Genomic DNA, 20,786 nt, shown 5'->3' on the forward strand with positions numbered 1-20,786 from the left:
TAACAAGGTGGATGGAGCGAGAGAGTATTTTGCTAAGTGAAATAAGTTAGAGAAAGACAAATACCATATGATTTCACTCATGTGCAGTATAAGAAACAAAGCAAACGATCATAGAGGAAAAAAGAGATGAAAACCAAGAAACAGACTCTTAGAAGAACAAACTGATTACAGTTACAGAGGGGAGGGGTGGTGGGGGATGGGTGAAATAAGTGGTGGAGATTAAGGGATGCATTTATCATGAGCACTGAGTATTGAATGGAAGTGCTGAGTCACTAAATTTTACATTTGAAACTAATAATACACTGTATGTTAACTGGAATTTAAGTAAAAACTAAAATAAATAAATAGAAACACTTGTAACTTACTGGGAAAAAAAAGTCATTTCCTTTTCTATGCCAGCTTTGGTTGCTATCTTGGTTGGGAGTGACCGCATGCCAGTGGTTAATATAAAAAATAATGGGGTCTGTCTAATGTATTGTTTAAACACTGCTCTCTTTACTTGTATGTGCTGAAAGACTCAAGGGAAAATGCATGAGAAGTTGGATGAGTAACTATAATAGAGCATATATATATATATATATATATATATATATATATATATATATTTCCAAAATGTATTCCTGGCCTCTTTTTTTCATGTCAAAGTGGCTGTTTTTGCTAAGTCCACTTGCATTATATCCACAAGATACTATAAATAGTATATCATTAGCATTTGGGTATGTTTGTTTATTAACATATACCTGGAAGCATCACGAAGAAAAATAAAGCACGGTCAGGGGTTTAAGGTCTATCAGGATGCAGCGATGGGGCAGGCGTAAGGATAAAAGTGAGAAAAGTGGCTATGGTGGTATTAAAAGAGGCTCTGGGAAAAACATTAGTGGTTCAGACTAGGATGATGGTAGTGCAAAGAAAGTGAAGTTGATAGAATCCAGATACCTTCTGGAAGAATGTCAGGGGGCCTTTGGGATGGATTGGAGGTGGAAGAAGAAAGGAGGAAGGGGTTAGAGCCTCTGGTGTAAACAGCTGAGTAGGTAGAGGTGCCGTTTATACAGATGGCAGATATAGGAATAGATGTGCGGGATGAGATGTTTGAATCATTACGTTTGAGATGCCCCTGAGATATACAGATGGAGGTGGTGGGACAGGCCGTGGATATGAGGGCCTGGAACATAAAAGAGAAGCCTATGATTGAAATATAAATTTGGTTCTTGTTGGCCTGTAAATGGGCTTGCTTTCTCTCTCTCTCTCTCTCTCTCTCTCTCTCTCTCTCTCTCTTTCTCTCTCTTTCTCTCTAAAATAATTAAAGCCAAAGAAATGAGTTGGATCTCTTAGATATAAAATACAGAATGAGAGAAATAAGAAAGGCTGAGGATTGCTCTATGACTAACCCCAACTTCTAAGGGTTGATTAGAAGAAGAGGAATCTGCAAAAGAAACTACTTTGTGGTTAGAGAGGTAGAGGATAAAGAGAGGATAACTGCATAGAGCCAGGAGAAGAGGTGAATTTCAAGGTGACCGTGGTCTTCTGTGTCAGAGACTGCAGCGAGGTTAGGTGAGCTGAAGGTGGAAAGTATATGCTGAATTTAGCCACTCAGTGGGAAGGTCAAGAGAGAAGTCAGGTGGCAATGATGGGGGGGGGGGCGTTCAGGGGATATAGGTGGAGACCATGAGTGTAGCAGTTGTTTGGGGTTGAGTTGTGAATGGGGATGTGGCTCTCTTGGGGCACATTCTTTGGGCTGAGTTTTGTAGGAGAGAGACTCAAACATGCGCAACTGATGAGGAGGACCCAGTCTAGAAGTGGAAGACGCAGACTCGGGAGGGCAGCATAGCTTGAGGAGTGAGGTTACTGAGGAAGAAGAGTGAGAGAGGAGGTTCACATGTGAAAGGAAGTCCTCTGATAAGAAAAGAAATACTTCCTCCATTGTCAGGAAAAGAGGCAGAGAGGATGATGCCCAGCAGATAAATGTGTAGGTGTTAATGGCAAAAAGAACAGAGATTTTTTTGTCTGTAGCTTTCATCAAGGTGAATTGCAAAAATTCAAAGGATCCAGAGTACAAGGGTTCATTAGAGACTTGGGGAAGGGAGAAGGTGTTCCAAATCCTGCAGATAGAGAGCAAGTTTATTAGAAAAAGGTGACATGTTGCTGAGCAGTAGTGAGCACCCAGGTGACATGGATATCTTGGATTTCCTAAACTCGGTGGCAGGGTGACTTTTCTCCAACTATGTCCATCTACTGTGGTGCCACAGAAAGCATTCCCATTTCCCCAAGATTTGTGAGTTTTGCCAGGAGAAAAAGGGAGCAGAAAAGTTGATGAGTTTGGGACCATCTCATTAAAGTTGGATTAAGGAGGCACCAAGAAGGGCTGAGACAGAATATAGACTACTCAATGTCATTACGGAGAGGGCCCAATTGAATGTATTCCCAAAGCACAGGGACAGCGATCGGAGGTGCTAATACAGTGGGGATTCTAGATGGAGGAACAGAAGACTCAATATTTCTAGATACCTCAGAAAGAAACTCCTGACTGTGTGGTATGCTAGGATACCATATCTAACTGCTCCTTATATTGGACTCACCTCAGTTCGTAGCAGAATATTGTAAGGTAAACAAATAGATACAGACCCTTGAGAAGTCCTTCTTCTCCCTCATTTCTGGAGAGAATGCTTATATGCGCCTGTTTCTAAATGAGGCAAATCTTATGCAGTCTGTGCCACTTCTATTCAGTGTCATTTGCTATCTCTTTGCAAATGCAGTGCAAGATGCTGTGTGTTTGACTACCATTTTTATATCGCCAACGCGGTGTTAAAATGCTTGTGCTCATTAGCTTAGCTTTGTCATATAAATTGGGCTTTTTACATGATGCCAGTGGTTTGCTAGTAATCATTGAAAAACAATCGTTGTGAATGCCTAAGTCAGTTTTTAAGTGCCAGTGTTCGCCTTTCTGTGTGGTTTGGGTATATATTTAACATAGATTATTATTTCTGTTTGTATTTAAAGCTGTAACATACAATTCCCCTTAAAAGACACTGACTTTAATATTTTTTAAATCTTAAAACATTGAGACATAACTCTCTTCTGCTCTTGCAGGCTTCCTGGGATCCATTTTGTAAATTATTCCTTTAGGGCAGTGGATGGTACCCTGGTGCCTTAAAAAGACGTAATGTAACTTTCAAAGATACCCAGCCATACACCCAGGGGACAGTTTGTGTATGTGGAAGCATAGGACTCATAATTTGGTCACATTTACTTTTTCACTGTGAGCGTTAAAATATGTGAGGCATGACAAACATATATATGCATATTCTCAGTATGATGACACATTATGGAAAACCTCTTTCTTTCAGCGCTAGAAAAAGAATGTCGGTGATTGTTCGCACTCCATCCGGGAAGTTACGACTTTACTGCAAAGGAGCTGTAAGTTTTTATTTTTGTCTTTAACAGTTTTGATTTATGACGGTTTATAATGTATACGTTCAGCATTCTGCTATGGAAATGTAACACAGATGTTTAGCATAAAGTTGCTGACATCCACTTTCCTTGGTGTTTTATAGTAATGGTGTTCAGCCTCTTCTGGTGAAATGTGGAATTCCTTCTGGGTAAATTTGGTGCTTTGAAAAAATTTGGCCTAGGTTATGTATATAATTCAATTTTTGATACATAATATTTGAGGTTTATATTATAAAATACGTTAGAAGACAATTAAAGTAGAAAATGCTTTGAAATTGTATTAGAAATGTAATGATCCACACCAGTTTGAATCTAGTTTTTTTAAAGACCATAGAAACATGGGGAAAAATTGGATCACAGTGACTGCTGTAATTTTCATCATATGGTCATTACTATTTGTTTTGCATTGTTCTAATTATAACAGAATTTCTAACTATTGGTTGGCTTTTGTATATTGGCAGGTTATATTGACAAAAATAGTAATTTGTCATTCGAAGTGAATTTTCCTAGTTAAAATATGTTTACACTCATAGAAATCTAAATACGGGGTCTACGGACCAGAGCCACTTTTTGTTCTTAAAATTAGCATTTTTCTTCTGAATTATCCTTTCTGGACACCTAATCTACTTGGACTAGTCAGATAACTTACCAACTTAGAACTTTCCAATTTTAAATATAATTGCAACCTTGATTTATTGAATGAAACTTGGAAACTGAACTTATTAGGAAGCCAAAGCTTATTACTTAAGTTTTTGTTGAAAATGTTTTTCAATGCCTTGGTTTTAAAGCATTGAAATGCAATTTTGAATGCCGTGTTTTTAAAGCATTTTGGTAGAATTATTTCGTGACGTCTCATAAATTTAGGTTTAGAATTCCTCCGGTTGTTGACTGAAATAAGTAACATTTATTCATTGTGTGCACTTTATCTACCAGCCTTTCAGCTGGATTTTGGAAAAAGGAAGATAAGACCCAACACTTGTCAGGAGCTGAGCCTAGTCAGGAAAATCTATATAAAGAGAAGACTAGTATACAATATTGAGGTATGCTTTAAAGCTCTCCCACATTCCAAGGGTAGTATTTAGTGATAAGGGAATGATTGATATGTGTCCAGTTTACACTCAACTTACATCCTTCCATTCTTAGTTTTGAGTAATCGTCCATCTAGAACCTTTGGGGAGTTAAAGCACTGAATAAACTATAAAAACACTGGATTTCCTTTTTGTATAATCATGGAGAGTTTGTATACATTAACTTGCTTATTGCATTGTTTCCCCTCACTCCCAACCAAGTTGGCTGTGAAATGCCGCTGAATGCTAAAAAGGCAGAAATATGTAAAACAGCAAGGTACACTTGAGAACTGCACATAGTTTGGCAGAGAATAGCAGAATTCAAGGCTGGCAAGGTGAGCATGCATTAGGTCATGCATTATTTTCATGCTCACGAACTTATATTTTTTTCTGAATTGTTCTGATGCCATTTAGGAAGATGGCTTAAGGCAGAAAAGAGATGCATACAGTGTTACCAGTTGATGCTATTGACTATAGTCCCAAGAGTTGATAAGGATCTGAACCAAGACAGTTGCAGAGAGGATTGAGAGGGTGGAGATTTAGGACTTAGTAACTGATTACATGTGGGTGATGAGGGAAACCATGATCTAGGATTGTTATCCAATTTCAACTTAACTGGGTAGACGAAGTGGTACCATGTCCCATGATAGAGGGTTGGGAACTACATCTGGGCCATGAGGCAGAGATGTTTGGATTATACAGGGGAAGGAATCTAGGGTGCTGATACAGATTTAGGAGTTAACAAGTATAGCTGGAAACTAAAAGCAGAGGATTGATGAGATCTTGTAAGGAGATATTACATGAAAAGAAGAGGCTAAAAGTGAAGAGTAGAGGATCTAAAAAGAGAGATTTGATCAGGATTGGGGAGCAGTGGTTGGAGTTTGGTTTCTGTGAGACAATGGGGGCAAATAGTGCTTTCTGTAAAATGTGGATGGGAGCCTCTTTGATGCCTGAGACAGTGATGAGGTTCCTAATTATGAGAAGAGACTAAGAAAAGTTCATACCAACTCTGCTGGGGGGTAATATAAAACCATCAGATTGGGGTACACACAAACAGGGAGAGAGTGAGAGCAAAACTTAGGGACACATGAGGAAAGTCTAATGCCGAAGAGAGAACAAGCATGTAAACCACAGGACACGAATTCACTCCAGGTGAAATCATTTGTACAGACAGGTCTGACCAAGGATGCTTAGAGCTCAACATGATTTAAAAAAAAAACAACTATTTTTAATCAAAAAGAAGTTGGGGTTGAGGGGTGGGGGTACATGTAAGCTAAATTGGAAGTCATAAAAGATCAAGAGAAAACATCAGTAAATGGAATAAACTCTAAACAGAGTGGAAGGGGCAGAGGCAGAGTTAGTGAATTGGAAGACAGCACTGAAGAGTTCATCTAGAATATAGCACAGAGAGATGGTGGTTCTCTGTGTGTGTGGATATGGATGGTTTATTTTTTTATTCTTTTCCAGGTTTTCTGCAATGAAGTTGCCTTGCTTTTTTAATTTTAAATGAAAAAAAAAAGGAAAAGTATACAATATACAGTTTATGTCTGCAATAGTAGCCTATTTTTAAAAAGTTATATCGACACAAATAAAATCTTAATTTATTCAAGAAAATAAAAACGCTATTCCAATAGGGGGTGCCTATAGGGGCGCCTGGGTGGCTCAGTCGGTGAAGCGTCTGACTTTGACTCAGGTCATGATCTCTCGGTTTGTGAGTTCAAGCCCTGTGTGGGGCTCTGTGCTGACAGTTCAGAGCCTGGAGCCTGCTTCAGATTCTGTGTCTCCCCATCTCTTGGCCCCTTCCATGCTCATGCTCTGTCTCTCTCTTTCTCTCAATAATCAATAAACGTTAAAATACATTTTAAAAATACTAACAATTAAAAAAATAAAAGATGAACAGGAAAACAACTTTTCAAGTGAAAATCGACCTAAGATGAGTTATTATTCATCTTGAAGCTGTAGACTCTTCACATAAACACCTGGAATCTGTGCCGTGCACTCCAGGAACATCCCCTCATGCACTGTTTTCTGATCTTACCTTGCTGAGGGCTAGGACACCAGATAAGTAAATCCAGTTAGGATCTTCTGTAAATGTAGACTCAGTAGGTTCTAATCCAATCCTAAGGGTGCACACGCTTTCGTTCCTGTGAAGAAACCTTTTTTGGTCCTAACCACGTACCGTATATTTGATGTAGCTCTCTGAATTAATGAGCATTACTCTGGGTAAAAAGTTGATCTTCATGTATTTCTGACAGGTAAGCATGGCCAGTTGTGACTATCATTTAAAAACATACCATATAATTCATGTATATTCTGTCTCTTGCGTTCCTTGATACCATAAGGAAAATAGAAAATTCTATTTTGGACATCAGTGTCTTCCGCTAGAAAATTTGGCTACGTTGCAGAATTTAATCTTCCTTATCACTTTGGTTTTCCTGACTTTAGTTTTTTAAAAGATTTTCTTAGTTTCAAAGCAGCCTATTTAATTTCTTTGAAAAAGTCATTAGCCTCTGGAAAAAAATAGATTTCACAAGTTATACCTTTCATTCCTAGAAAAGAACCATGAGGGGAAATTACCATTTCCTTTTGCTTTGCCCCCCCCCCCTTCCTATTCCACCACTAAAGAATGAAAAGAAATTCATAATTGGGGCCTGGAATATTCCATCTGTCCTGAGGTCACTAAGTTCTTGTTTCTCTCAAGGGTTCTAAATCATACTCCATTAGCCTCCTTCCAAATCTGAGCCCTGAGACTGGAGACCCCAAAATGGGTAATACCACTGAGAAAGTAATTGCAGGTAAATGATTTATTTTTTCCTAGTCTAATAAAACCATGAAGGCCAAACATTAAAATTCTTAAAACATTAAATCCAAGCTGAGGAATAACTAAAGGAACAATAAGCAATTTATAAAGGGGCAAAAATCAGAGAACTGTAAGTGGTGCACAACATTCACGCCGAAAGGCACTTTAAAGATAATCCAGTAATTGCATTTTACAGACTAAGTTAATTGAGCTTTCAGAAGATAAAGTGACACAATCAGAAATATTCAGCTATCAGGCAATGCTAGATTTGTTCAGAATTCTCCTTATCATACCCACCAACCCTCTCAGTGGATTTGGCCTTGTGTTTCTCAAAGTTTGTTCTCTGTGAGCACCAGCCCCATAGAGATGCCCTAATCCCTAATCTGGGCTCCATAGTGAATGAGTCTGGGGAACATACCACACGGCCCCCTTAGACATCTGTTCACATTAGCATTTTAAGGGCTCTAAGTATTCCTACAGGGCAAGCCTCGTTCAGCCCAGCACTTCCCAAACTTTTTGAGTACTGGACCATTTTTCCCTGTGGCACCCAGGAACACTGCAGCGTCCTGCCCTACCTTCAGGGTTGGGGAAGATCTTGCAAGATAAGTGCGGTACTGCTAGAATATGAAATGTTGATCACTGGAGTAACTACGGATGTATTCAGAAAGGAGAAAGATGAAAATATATGACTCAAAGCTTATTTCTTAGTGTCACTAGGGAAACAGTGTTATTAGGCAAAAAATATTTTGTGCTTTAAAATTAATGCTCAAAGTGATTGCTTGTTTTTATACTGATTTGCTGCTAATAATGCTGCCAACATTAATGTTCATTAAGCTCAAGATGCTTAGTTTAATTGCATTCTACCTTCTGTTTGTTTTCAAGGACACTGTAATTTATGATCGACTGGCAGAGACTTCAAAATACAAAGAAATTACCCTAAAACATTTAGAGCAGTTTGCTACAGAAGGTGAGTATAATACAGCAATACAGCATGATTAAAATAAAAAGAAATCAAATACTTCTGGTGTCTTGCAAGATTGTTGTTTCTTGACTTAGAAATTCCTAAAGTAAGAGAACAATTAATGTTGATAATTTAGATTATACTATATGCTGTTCCTATTATTTTTGCTTTGCTTTTCTGTATTAAAATTTTGAGAGACTTAGCCCCCAAGTTTTGGGGGTATAGGGCCTATAAATCTGTTCACTTTTTACAATGGTACTATTCACATTATAAATATGTTGTATCTCTAGCAGTGTAGAAGGAAGACAAACAAACAAACAAACAAAACAACTGGCTATGCTAGTCTGAATAAGAAAGAGGAGAAAAATAAGCCTATATGGCTATAAGAATAGTTATTCGGTATAGTTTTAACTCAAGACTTCTTAGGCCCCTAGCACATGGCAGGCTCTGTGTGAGGCTTGGGATCTAAACATGTTAAGTCCTGTCTCTGTGTCCTCCTGAAACATATGATCTGTATAGCAGAGCAGTGCATAGTCTAGGGGAATGATCTAGATTAGATGGGAGGACTCGAGAGTCCTTAAACAGTAGGGTCTGTTACTACAAGAATTTGTAGAGCCTTATCTCTGAACTTAACAGAAGTAGTCAGAGCTGTATCTAAATCTCCCATCTAAGGTTTCACTCTTGTCTGCTTCAGCTACAACGGTCACCAAATGCAGCAAGCCTGACCTCTGATCAAATCCTTTTTCCTCTTAATCCAAAAGCTGCAAAAAGATAGGAATGTTTTAAAAAGCACAAGGTTTTGAAAAGCAAGGGCATAAAGAACCTTCTCCCAGCTCTCCAAAAATGCAAGAGCATGGAGACACTCCTGTTCATAGAGTTCAGATTCCTCAAGGCACATCCTCAGCTGGGCTCGGCGGGTACAACCTAGCCAGCATCCTGCCCAGGTTCTTTTTCTGGAGGAGGGTTGAGGGAGCATCTCTCTCTTCTCTGGTTATGATACGAGGATAGTCCAGCTCCTAGACAAATTTAAGTTTTCTTGGTCTTCACCTCCACCCTATTCTTTCTGGCCCTGGGCTGAACATCGCTTTTACTCCATGGCTACCCCAGAGTAAGTCTTCAGCGAAATTTCCAGAAGAGAAAAACATGTCCTAATATGGCCCCAAAGATTTAGCTTCTACTCTCCGTGAGCTGGCAATGGACAACCCTACTCCTTTCTTGGAAGACAGAGTCCTCTGGGCACTTTATGTTCTCTGCTTCTTATTTCTGACATGTTCCCTGGTCATATTTTATTTGGCTTGAGGTCACTAGCACCTCGTTATTCTATGAGTTAATGACTTTGAGTGAGGGTGTTGTCTTCTCAGGAACCCAATTAACTGCATTTGTCCTGGCTGACAAATGCTTTTGCTTCTTCCTTGTTCCAATCCACCATTTTTTGTTTTTTGTTTTTTGTTTGGCTGAAGGTGGTTTCCAAGTGAGTTATGAAATTGATAGACACTGATCACGAGGAGTAGGTCATCTCAAACATCAGATTTGATTGTTTTCCTAGGGTGTTTCTGATGAGTACTTTTGTTTTGTCACTGTCCCTCAGGTCTTTTAGACTCTTTATACTACACTTTTATGGTGATAAAGAACAACAATAAATACAAGCATATATCCCTGTATGAGGCACATGGCTTTCCTAGGAGACCCCATTGGGGTCCCTCTTTTTCCTCATAAGCATCTATGAAGCATCTACAAGCCAGCCATTGTGCCCAGTACTAGAGTTAGAGATATGAAGAACTCAGGGCCCCTTCCCTCCAGGATCTGGACACTAATACAGGAAATCCACAAGAAAAACAGTATGAAACATTGTCATTTACACCATAGGTGTGTTTGGGGATTTCTGCCTGTGGGGTCTGAGTGAGAGGAGAATGCTTCTGAGAGATGACGTTACGAACTGAGTCTTAAGGCAGATGCAAGGCAGACAGTTGAGGGAGTTGGAGGGGGTGAAAGGGGAGAAAAGTGACCAGCATGTGCAGAGACCCTGGTGTATAGGAGGTAAATGGCAGAGAAGGAGGTTGAAGACAATTGGTACAGGGTAAGTGAGCCAGATTTGGGGGTTTGGACTTTATCCCGGGGAATAATTGAAAGATCTCAAAAAAGGAATAATCTGATAAGATTTGGATGTTGGAAAAGTCACTTTGGGAAAGGCACAAAGGATGTATCAAAAGAGCTAGGGATCAGAAGCAGGGTGCCGGTTCAAGGTGAGGGGAACACGAATACCCATTTTACACTAAAGTGGTGTCACAACTGAATCAGACTTCAACATATTGTTTGAATTGAGCCAGTCTTTTCAAAATAAGACTTATTTATATAAAAGTGGAAGGGTTTTCTGAATAAAATCTTATTTGGTGTTGGGGGGATGTATGCTACCTTTTTTCAGGATTACGAACTTTATGTTTTGCTGTGGCTGAGATCTCAGAGAGCGACTTTCAGGAGTGGCGAGCCGTCTATCAGCGTGCATCCACATCCGTGCAGAACAGACTGCTCAAACTCGAAGAGAGTTATGAGTTAATTGAAAAGGTATGTGAAAGACCATTTTGCTCATACAGAAAATTTGGTTTCCAGAAAATTTCAGTCTTTTCAGGAGCCAATAAATAAAGATCAGAACATTTTGACACACCATTCACTGTTGAATCTCCTCGGGTCGAAGCATCAACAGATATTAATTACGGTTAAAACTTTTGCCGAAAAGTCTCTGGAATTACTTTGTGTAGACCTTCTTTTTTTTATATAATTTTGGATTGGAGTTAGGCTAGTTTAGCTGTCTTCTTGCCAATGTACACTATTGCTTCCGCATCGTTGAAGATAAGCATGCCCTCCTCCACACACACGTGCACACAAGTTACATACACTACGTGTGTCTGTATATATATGTATGTGTGTGTGTAGATATATGTATACATACATATATATGTATATGTGGAAATACGTTTGGAAATAACTTTTCTCCTGCCTCATTTTGTACACAGCCTGAATATGTATATATGTATATAAATGAAGATTTATAATATGTAATACAAAATAATGTAAAAACACAGCTTGTGTGACTCTATACCTAATAATGAAGAAGACATAAGTGAACAATTCAGTGCTTATACCTGGCTATTCATTGTGTATATGCACACACACACACACACACACACACACACAGACACGTATGCATACATATACAGACATCCCTCATTTGTGTCACAACCAAAAATACTCTTATCTTACAGATAAGGAAACCAAGGCTATTCAGCCAAAAAGTGATGTATACACTATGATCGCTGCCTTATAAGTAGCAAGAAATCTCACCTCCTTAATTAAGAATGGCAGACATATTTGTGTAGTACTTACTGTGTGCCAAATGCCTTTGTAGCCCTTGAATCTATTAACTGGTCCTCACAACATCCCTTGGAGGCAGGTAATGTTAATGACTCCAGTTTCACAGATGAAGAAATCAAGGAAACAGAGAGGTTAAGTGATTTGGTTGAGATTACACAGTTCATAAGAGGGTGAGCCAGAATCCTCATTCTGGCTCCAAAGTCCATGCTCTTAGCCACTCAGGTATCTTCATTCTAACCTTTCACTTTCCATCAAATAACTTCTTTACTGCATAATTCCTTGACTGTATTCATGTTCGTACTACATAGAATCTGGTTTGTCTGTTAGCTTCAGCTTACTGGATCTTGCCTGCAGGTTAGTAAAAGTTGTCATTTTTTTACTCCTTCCTCTTTTTCAAACAGTTTGCTCTCTGGCACTTCCTGTCTGAAAGGTGGTTAGCCCCACTGATGCCTCCTTCCCCTTTCTGCTCCCATATGCTGCCTCTGTGTATAATACTGGGGAATGTCGTGCCCCAGCTGCAGGTGGTTTTCTCTGTTGTATACAGTGGTCATTTGTGACTCGAGATACTGTTCTCCTGTCTCCTCAGTGGACTGTGATCACTTTAGAAGCTAGCTTGTTTCTCATACATTCCTTGCATTTGAACTTCTTTTTGTATCTTGCTTATTTCTCAGAAGACTTGTGATGGCATATATGCTACCTTCCAACTTAATACCCATCCACCCCCCAGTTTTAGAAGCACACACACAGCTTGTTATCAGTTAACTTGTTGAATCGGTCTCTCTCCCTCTCTTTTTTTCCCTAACATATTTATATATGGTTATGTCTTTGGGGCATAATGTGGTAAAATAAAATACTTTATTATTTACAATGCCGTGACCATAATCTCTTTCAATCTCTCCAGCCAAAGTTACATGTTTCCTAAAGTACTAATGGTTTAGGTTTTTAATCTGTTGTTTTTTTCTTATTGTTTTGAGGACTAAGAACAAAAAAACTAACGTTTGGAAATACGTTTGGAAATAACTTTTCTCCTGCCTCCTTTTGTACACAGCCTGAATATGATGTAGCCTTTACCTCCATGGTAATGTGATAGAATTAATATATAAGAAGTTACAATAAAATATTTGCAAATGGATTCTAACCATTAAATGTTTCTGCATAAAGCATACTGTAGAAAATTCTGGAGTTGAATGTTTAACGTGCCTAATAACAGTTTTACTCTGAACTCCCTAGAGTTTATAGATTAGGTTTTATAGGTTTAACAGTTGTTGCAGTTGGGTGCGTGCGTGCATGCGCGTGTGTGTGTGTGTGTGTGTGTGTGTGTGTGTGTGTGTAGTAAGTGTAATATCTGGTATTAAAAGCCTTGGGACTTCCATCTTTTAAATGAAATAGAAGTTCAACCTTTCTCCAGCAGATGGTGATCGTGAGTCACACGGAAAAATTTAACTTGTCTGGGAAATGCATTACATGTATATGTATATTTTTAGCTTACACATACAGATGCCTCCCTCTGACTGCCTCTTTCCTAAAATGAATGAAAAGGAGATTGATAGCTAATTCCTTTTTACTTTCTGATAAGCCATGGTCTCTAAGTTTTATTGAAAAATCTAAGAACCAGAAAGGTGAAAGGATTGGTTCCCTTGCTCAGCCAGTTTCCAAATAAGGGCTGGATTTCTGTGTCCATCCCTATCCCTAAAACCATAATTCCACTCAGGTATTTATTTCATTAATTTTAATTAGACTGCTAATAGGTGTTATGTATTGGGGAAGCACAGGCAAATAAGGAACACTCCCTCGGTGGAGGACCTGAGCATCATGGTCTGAACAAATTCCTTAAGTGGGGAATTTGGAAGGAACCCGAAATGGTGACACACAAGCTTGGTCCAATGGTAGTTCCAGAGACATAACTTTTAAAATGAACTCCAGGGGCTCCTGGGCAGCTCAGTCAATTAAGCATCCGATTTAGGTTCGGGTCATGATCTCCTGGATCATGGGTTCGAGCCCCGTGTCAGGCTGTGTGCTGGCAGCTCAGAGCCTAGAAACTGCTTTGGATTCTGTGTCTCCCTCCCTCTCTCTGCCCCTCCCTTGCTTGTGCTCTGTCTCTGCCTCTCTCAAAAATAAACATTTAAATTTTTTTTTTAAATAATAAAAAATAAAATGAACCCCAAAAGATTATTTTACCAGTTAAAAGAGGTCAGAGATTTTTTTAGGGAAAAAGAACAGGCACAATAATACTGAAGAGTCTCTGTAACGAAGAGTTATTTTTCTGAAAATACTTTTCCCATCCCTGATCATTTGAAGACTCTAGGATTTTTAATGTATCTAGAGTCAGGGCGATATCACTGCTTCCTTGGTCTGAGCTTGCATTCTGGGTTAAAATCACTGGGGTGAGTGTTCAGTAGGAATTGTGGGTGATTGTCATTAAAACCACCCTACTGAGGCAAGTTTCAACATGGCAGAGCATGGGTCCTGCGGGTGCATTGCCCTGGCTTTACATTTAGCTGTCATAATGTTAAGGGTCAACCGTTTTTGGCTTCTTCTTTGGCTACTTTAGTTAGTTAGTTAGTTAGTTAGTTAGTTAGTTAGTTAGTTAGTTAGTTTAATTTTTATTTTTGTATCTGTTTTTATTTTTAGAGACTGCATGAGCAGGGGAAAGGGGCAGAGAGATAGATGAAGACAGAGAATTCTAAGCAGGCTCCATATTCAGCACAGAGCCCAAAGGGGCTTGATCCCATGACCCTGGAATCATTATCTGAGCCCACATCAAGAGTCAGATGCTCAACCGACTGAGGCACCCTAGCGTTCTTTGGCTACTTTAAATGAGACGTGTGGATTAAGTAGTCTCTTTTTATGTGATTGCAATCTGTTTTTTTGGGTGGACCATAATATTAGACTTAGCATGTAGATAGTGAATTTTAAATCTTTCTTCTAACAGCAAAATGCATTTAGCAAACAAAGTATTGCCTGAATCATAATATGTATAAGAGATACAAGCAGAGTTGCTCTGATTAAGGGTGGAGGGGTGGAGAGGAACCCCAAATTGGCTCTCCCCTCAGCCTCAGCACCTTGCCCTCATCATGGTCAGTGAGAAGCTTTTCATGATTCTGGGCTTCACTGAGCACCTTTTGAAACCATATAATATTCCATCTGTGTGTGAAATTTTTAGAAAATGTTCTTCTCAAAATACTATAGATTTTCAATGCTTTTCAGTTTTGTTAGGAAGAAAGAGGGCACGCACATGAGCGGGGGAGAGGGGCAGAGGGAGAAGGAGAGAGAATCTTAAGCAGGTTCCATGCCCAGTGTGGAGCCAGAGTCAGGGCTCAATTCCATGACCCTGGGATCATGACTGAGCTGAAATCAAGAGTCGAATGCTTAACCAACTGAGCCACCCAGGTGCCCCTCAATGCTTTTCACTTTTCAATGAAAAACCAGATCGTCACTGTGGTCCCTGCACAAGAGGTTTCTGAACATATTTGAATTAATGATGCAAAATGCCATTGACATGTTAATGGTAGTATTACATTAAAGACATTCAAAATTTGAAAGATTCGTAGAGCTTTTCCTGAAAATGAGAATATTTTTAATATGTTACAAAATAAGTGAAAATTTTATAAATAAGGTTGTACTTTTAAACCCTACTCACTATCTTATCCCTCCAGTGTTTGTTCAAAGAAGTAACTCAGTTTTTGAAATTTAGTTAAAACCTTATTCCTTTGGGTGCAGTAACTCCTAGCATAAGCTGAAAAAATATCCAAATAGACCAAAAACATCCAAGAAGATAATGACTTTGGTCCCTTGGCACAGTGCTTTGTTACTTTTCTTTCCCAGCAATCTGAGCACTAGAAAGCACTCTCTTCATCCTCCAGGGCACTATAGGAAAGAAGAATGTATAAGAGATTTGAAAAAGTCCTCTGGATACCATTATCCCTACTGACTGTCGTTAGAGGAGAAGTTTTAGGACTTTTACATCCATCTGTAAATATCAGCATCATCTCTGCTCATGGTTTGGACTCCAACCCTTGTATTCAGATGGTAAACTTTTCAGGATTAAAAAAAAAAAAAAAAGAACTTCTAATGCTATGGGTTGTTTCAAGATGTTCCTGAAACATCTTTTTTCTGTTACCAATGGAGGCCAAGACGCAGCATTGATTCCTAGGAAGACAAAATCGTACAGGAACAAGAAGGGTCACATGGTTAAAATGCAAAAGGGATTATTAGAATCATATTAGATACTTGAGGTGTCCTGACCTGGTTTAGGAAGGGGAATTGTAGCACCAATTTGGATTTTATGGACGGTAACAACTCTGCATGTCTTTACCACCACTTCTGAGAACCTTGTTTCCCCCTTCTTCAGACAGTATACCTGACTTGCTTTATGTACTTTAACCTTGCTCTTTTGAAAAACAATTCATGTATTTGGACTTGTAATTTTAGATTATGAAACCACCTATACTACGCTGGTCTGCATTTTTAAAAATCTGATTTTTAGAATAACATTTAGAACTCATTTGTATGTATTTGGTCAGGAGAAATTACAGATAAGTAACAGAATAATTACGGAGCTTTATGCTTCATTAGCAGTGGTTTCCCTGAAATTTCTCACCTTGTTCTTTGATCTGTCACTTTACATTTATTCTAACGTCCTTCTAAAACAATTTTTTTTTTTTTTTTTTGCCTCATCTTCATACTCTGCTGCTGGGTTCCCTTGAAAATTTATAGTACAGAGGGCTCTGATCTTATCAGGGAAGATTTTCTAATTAAACCATTGGCTGAAATAGGAAGGTGTCCCTTCGTGGTAAATATAGATTTCTGAAAATGTTTTATATTTATTTGCTTCAATAGAGAAATGCAATTATATCTTTAGCATTACACAGATTACCTACTGATCGCATCTAGTGTTTATGAAAGCAAATTATTTATCTTGAGCAGTAACCGAAAATAGAGTGAGATATAATAGTGGGCAGTGATTGAAGCAGTATTTCCCTGGTGATCAAATTGGTGTTTTCTTTTTTCTTCCTGTTATGAGGCATAGATTGTGAAATATGTTTTTAAAAAATAGCAACTTAGCTGATGCAGTTTTGTTTAATAGATTATGGTTCAGAGAAGATCATTTCAGAGCTTGAGAGTAATCAAGGTAGGGGTGCCTGGGTGGCTCAGTCGGTTAAGTGACCAACTTCGGCTCAGGTCATGATCTCACAGTTCATGGGTTTGAGCCCTGCGTTGGGCTCTGTGCTGACAACTCAGAGCCTGGAGCCTGCTTCGGATTCTGTGTCTCCATCTCTCTCTGCCCCTCCCCCATTCATGCTGTGTTTCTCTCTGTCTCTCAAAACTGAATAAACGCTAAAAAAATTTTTTTTTAAAAAAGAGTAATCAGAACACTGCAACTTTGACAATCTAGCTCTCCTTTGAATCAGAGAGCAATGTTTTACACACAATTTGTGATTTCTGTAACCTGTACCCTCCACTAGATTGAAGCCTCATGAGAGCAAGGACTGTTTTTCTCGTATTCGTCACCGTGTTTCCAGTTTCTGCCTGTCTGGCCCATGTTGACTACTGAATAAATATTTGATGAATAAATAAACGATTCAGTTAAATAATTTATTCAGAAGCTAAATTTATTTAATAGGTGCTTGCCTAATGAAAGCCTGGCCCCTATTGCTAATGTATGTAGTCCATGTTTTCTTCACATGGAGGATGTTCGTGTCACATGTGTTGTCACTAAGGATTAATTTAAGGATATGTCGGGGGAAAAAAGAGCTAATAATTCTAAAGAATGCATTCTGTAGAAATGTCACAGCCATTTTGAAAACTTCCTAAATTATTTAACCTATGAACGTGACAAGCACACGGTTGAGAATATTCATCAGCAGACGCCTGGACACATGGCGGGCTGAGTTCTGGGATCTGGGGCACAGCAAGGGAAAAGGACCGAGAAAAATCCCTGTCTTCGGTTTCAGTGGGCGGAGACAGGCAGTGCACTTGTAAACTGAAAAATGAAGTTCCAGACAGGGCTTAGTGCCCCGAGCACTGAAATGAGTCCCCAAGGTCGGACCGTGAGGTGGAGTGACCTTCTTTACATTATCTCCTTAACTTCCCCCTCGAACGTGGCTGACATTTTTGGGACTTCATGAAGACTTCTTTGATGTGGTGTGATAAATAGATCAACCATGACACACAGTGTGACTAAACACAACAGTTTAGCACCCTTCGCAACACGTGGCAACGAGTGGTTTAGAGGATTCCTAGAAAAATATAAAACTTAATGGAAAACAGGACTTTTCTTGAGCATTTATGACTGCCAAGTTCACAGTAACTTCTGTATTAGAATGTAATGCTTTTTCAGATAAAACTACCACTTCTATTCTTAGAGGCTGCAAATATCCCTTTCATTTGTACTAAAAAATGAAATGTACTAGATGAAAATTTACATGATGTACTGGTGATTTCATGGTTTAAAATTCCAGTAGTTTCCTGTTTTACTGTTTGCTTAAGAATATTTGCAGCCTGGGACGCCTGGGTGGCGCAGTCGGTTAAGCGTCCGACTTCAGCCAGGTCACGATCTCGCGGTCCGTGAGTTCGAGCCCCGCGTCAGGCTCTGGGCTGATGGCTCGGAGCCTGGAGCCTGTTTCAGATTCTGTGTCTCCCTCTCTCTCTGCCCCTCCCCCATTCATGCTCTGTCTCTCTCTGTCCCAAAAATAAATTAAAAAAAAAAAAAAAAAAAACGTTGAAAAAAAAAAAAAGAATATTTGCAGCCTGTCAGCTCATCCACTAAGACCTGACACTTTTTGAGCATTTACTAAGTTCCAGGTCCTCTGCTCTTTACCCTAATTACTTAGTTAAAGGGCCTATAAAAGTGGAGTACACGAAATGATCCGTTGGGGTGAGAGAATGTTACAACTTCTGTTACTAGTTATATTTGATCTCAACTTTTTTATAATTTCTCTTTACTCTGCAAAGTACAGAATTTATTGATATTAACAGAGTTTGTTATACAAAAATAGAACAATGTCCTAGGTAAGCACTCAACATTTTTTCCTAATATACTACTCAAAAAAAAAAAAAAGTTTTGAGATCATTTCTCAGAAAGATCCTATTCAGTCTGTGTTAATTGGCCTTACCTTGCTGATTTAGAAATTCTTAGGAAAGTTACTTGCTGAGGGATACATATCCAGTGGTTGGCAGAGCAGGGATTCAAATCCCAGTTTGGTCTTAATTCCAAATCCCATGTTAATAAACCATATGTTATTCTGTGGGTGTGGCTTAGAAGAAAGCAAGAATGTATGTAAAATATGGTAAACTTGAAAAATAAAACGTAACCAAGTGTGTAGCTGCCTAATCACCAGATCAGCACTTGAGAGGCATGGCATTGTTAGGACATGTCCCCGTAGTAAACGAGATAGCCTCTGTGCATCGTTTTCCTTAAAAATGAAGGTAGAAATTTGTGTTTCATGATTTTCCCTCAACTCATCTTGGGAATCGTATTTAAAGTACTTAAGGTTTTCTTAGTACTCTTTCTCTGTTTACATGCTTCTCCTTTTTGGCCTGATAGATCTCTTACGACGAGCCTTTTGCGGTAGGCTTTCCACACTGCGTATTGCTGCCTTCTCGCCCAGAGAAGACGGCTGTTGTTTTTGCAGGCTACACCCAATCGCCTCTCAAATCCTGATTCCTTTCAGCTGGGTGTGTGAATTCTGACCTTATTTGGCAAGCCCTTGGCTGCATGAGAGCTCAAATATGATTTCCGTGGTTCACAAAGCACTAAGTTAAAATCTACTCCTTGGCCTTGGAAAAATTAACCGGTTGCACGATTTCTCCAGAAGCAGGCAAGTGAGCCATTCCAGTGGTTTAATGCTCTTTGTCCTAGCGTTCTGTAGCCCCACTTACACTGGAAGGAAAGATGAGATTCTCCTTTTTAAAATAAAACCCCATTGTTGTATGCTAAACGAGGTTGAGAAGAAAAACTACAAGAGTGAATGTTGACCAGTGGAATGCAGAACAGAGAGGACGCTGGCAACCTTTGTGAGCCAGCATTATAAAATGACTAAGAATCACATACCCACCAGCACATCCGTATTCCAGGATTGCCATATTTTCAAGCTGAAAAGAATGAGGACTGCCATAACCTCTTAACTGGTCTTAAGGCCTCTATTTTTCCTAATCCATCCCTAGTTGGCCACCAGTACACTTTCTGGAATGTAAATCTGATCCTGTTCCTCTTCTAAAACTCTTCTCCAAATAACCTTTGCCTTTGGAACCCTGCACATAACACCCAGACCCTTCCATTTCCATTCCCTACCAGCTTTTCCAGCCCCATCTTTTTCCTAACTTACTACTCAGAGTTTGAGACTACTGATCCAATTTCATCCTTAAAACAATCCTACTAAATTAGTAGTCTGTAAATCACTACCACACCTCGCTTCATGTATTATTTCCATATTGTCTGAATGGCAACGTCTCAAGTACAATATGCTTTTGCATACTTTCTGCCTTTGCGCATGTGATTTCTTCTGTTTAGAATTCCTTTGCCCATCCTTCCCCCACCCTGGCTCAGCCTTAATTCCTCATTTAAGGTCAAGTGTTAACTCATGTGGGATTGGGTTTTTGAGCCACCCAGACTAAAGAAGGTATCTCTTCCCCATGTGTCTCTTTTGTACCTGCAGAAAATGTTTTGTTTACTTTTAAGGTAGCATATAGCATATGTAATATGATCATTTGGGGAGAACACTTTGACGGTAGCCCTGTATTACAGTTAAGAGATATTTGTCTGCAGTTTGGGATTGCAAGAAGAGAGAATTGGGACCAGAGGATCTGAGGTCAGGCTAAGAAAGAATGGTCGGATTTGGACAAGGAAATATCCAGAGCAGTCAGTCAGGGTGGAACCCAGTGCAAAAATGGGCTGCTCACAGCATTCTGCACCAGGGGTGTGCAAACTCCAGCACAAGGGCCAAATGCACCCACTGCCTAGCTCTGTAAATCGAGTTTTATTGGAACCGAGCTACACCCACTTGGTTACACATGGTCTTTGGCTGTTTTCATGCCACGACAGAATTGAGCAGTTGCAGCAAGCCCCAAACCCTACAATATTTACCCTCTGTCCCTTCACAGAAAAATGTTGTCAAGCTTGCTCTAAAAAAGCAGTTGTTGT

The 20,786-nt window shown here is 39.3% G+C and overlaps 1 protein-coding gene across 3 annotated transcripts in view; it reads left to right on the forward strand.

Annotated features, from left to right (window-relative positions):
- ATP8A1 (ATPase phospholipid transporting 8A1) overlaps positions 1–20,786 on the forward strand; it is a 230,837-nt gene that overhangs the window by 109,234 nt on the left and 100,817 nt on the right. For all 3 annotated transcript variants that reach the window (XM_042936485.1, XM_042936486.1, XM_042936487.1), the window contains 3 exons: positions 3,345–3,414; positions 8,197–8,281; positions 10,698–10,837. In XM_042936485.1, the coding sequence (XP_042792419.1) occupies positions 3,345–3,414; positions 8,197–8,281; positions 10,698–10,837 (295 nt within the window). The remainder of the gene's footprint in view (positions 1–3,344; positions 3,415–8,196; positions 8,282–10,697; positions 10,838–20,786) is intronic.

Source organism: Panthera leo, chromosome B1, assembly GCF_018350215.1.
Source record: "Panthera leo isolate Ple1 chromosome B1, P.leo_Ple1_pat1.1, whole genome shotgun sequence".
Taxonomy (NCBI): Eukaryota; Metazoa; Chordata; class Mammalia; order Carnivora; family Felidae; genus Panthera; species Panthera leo.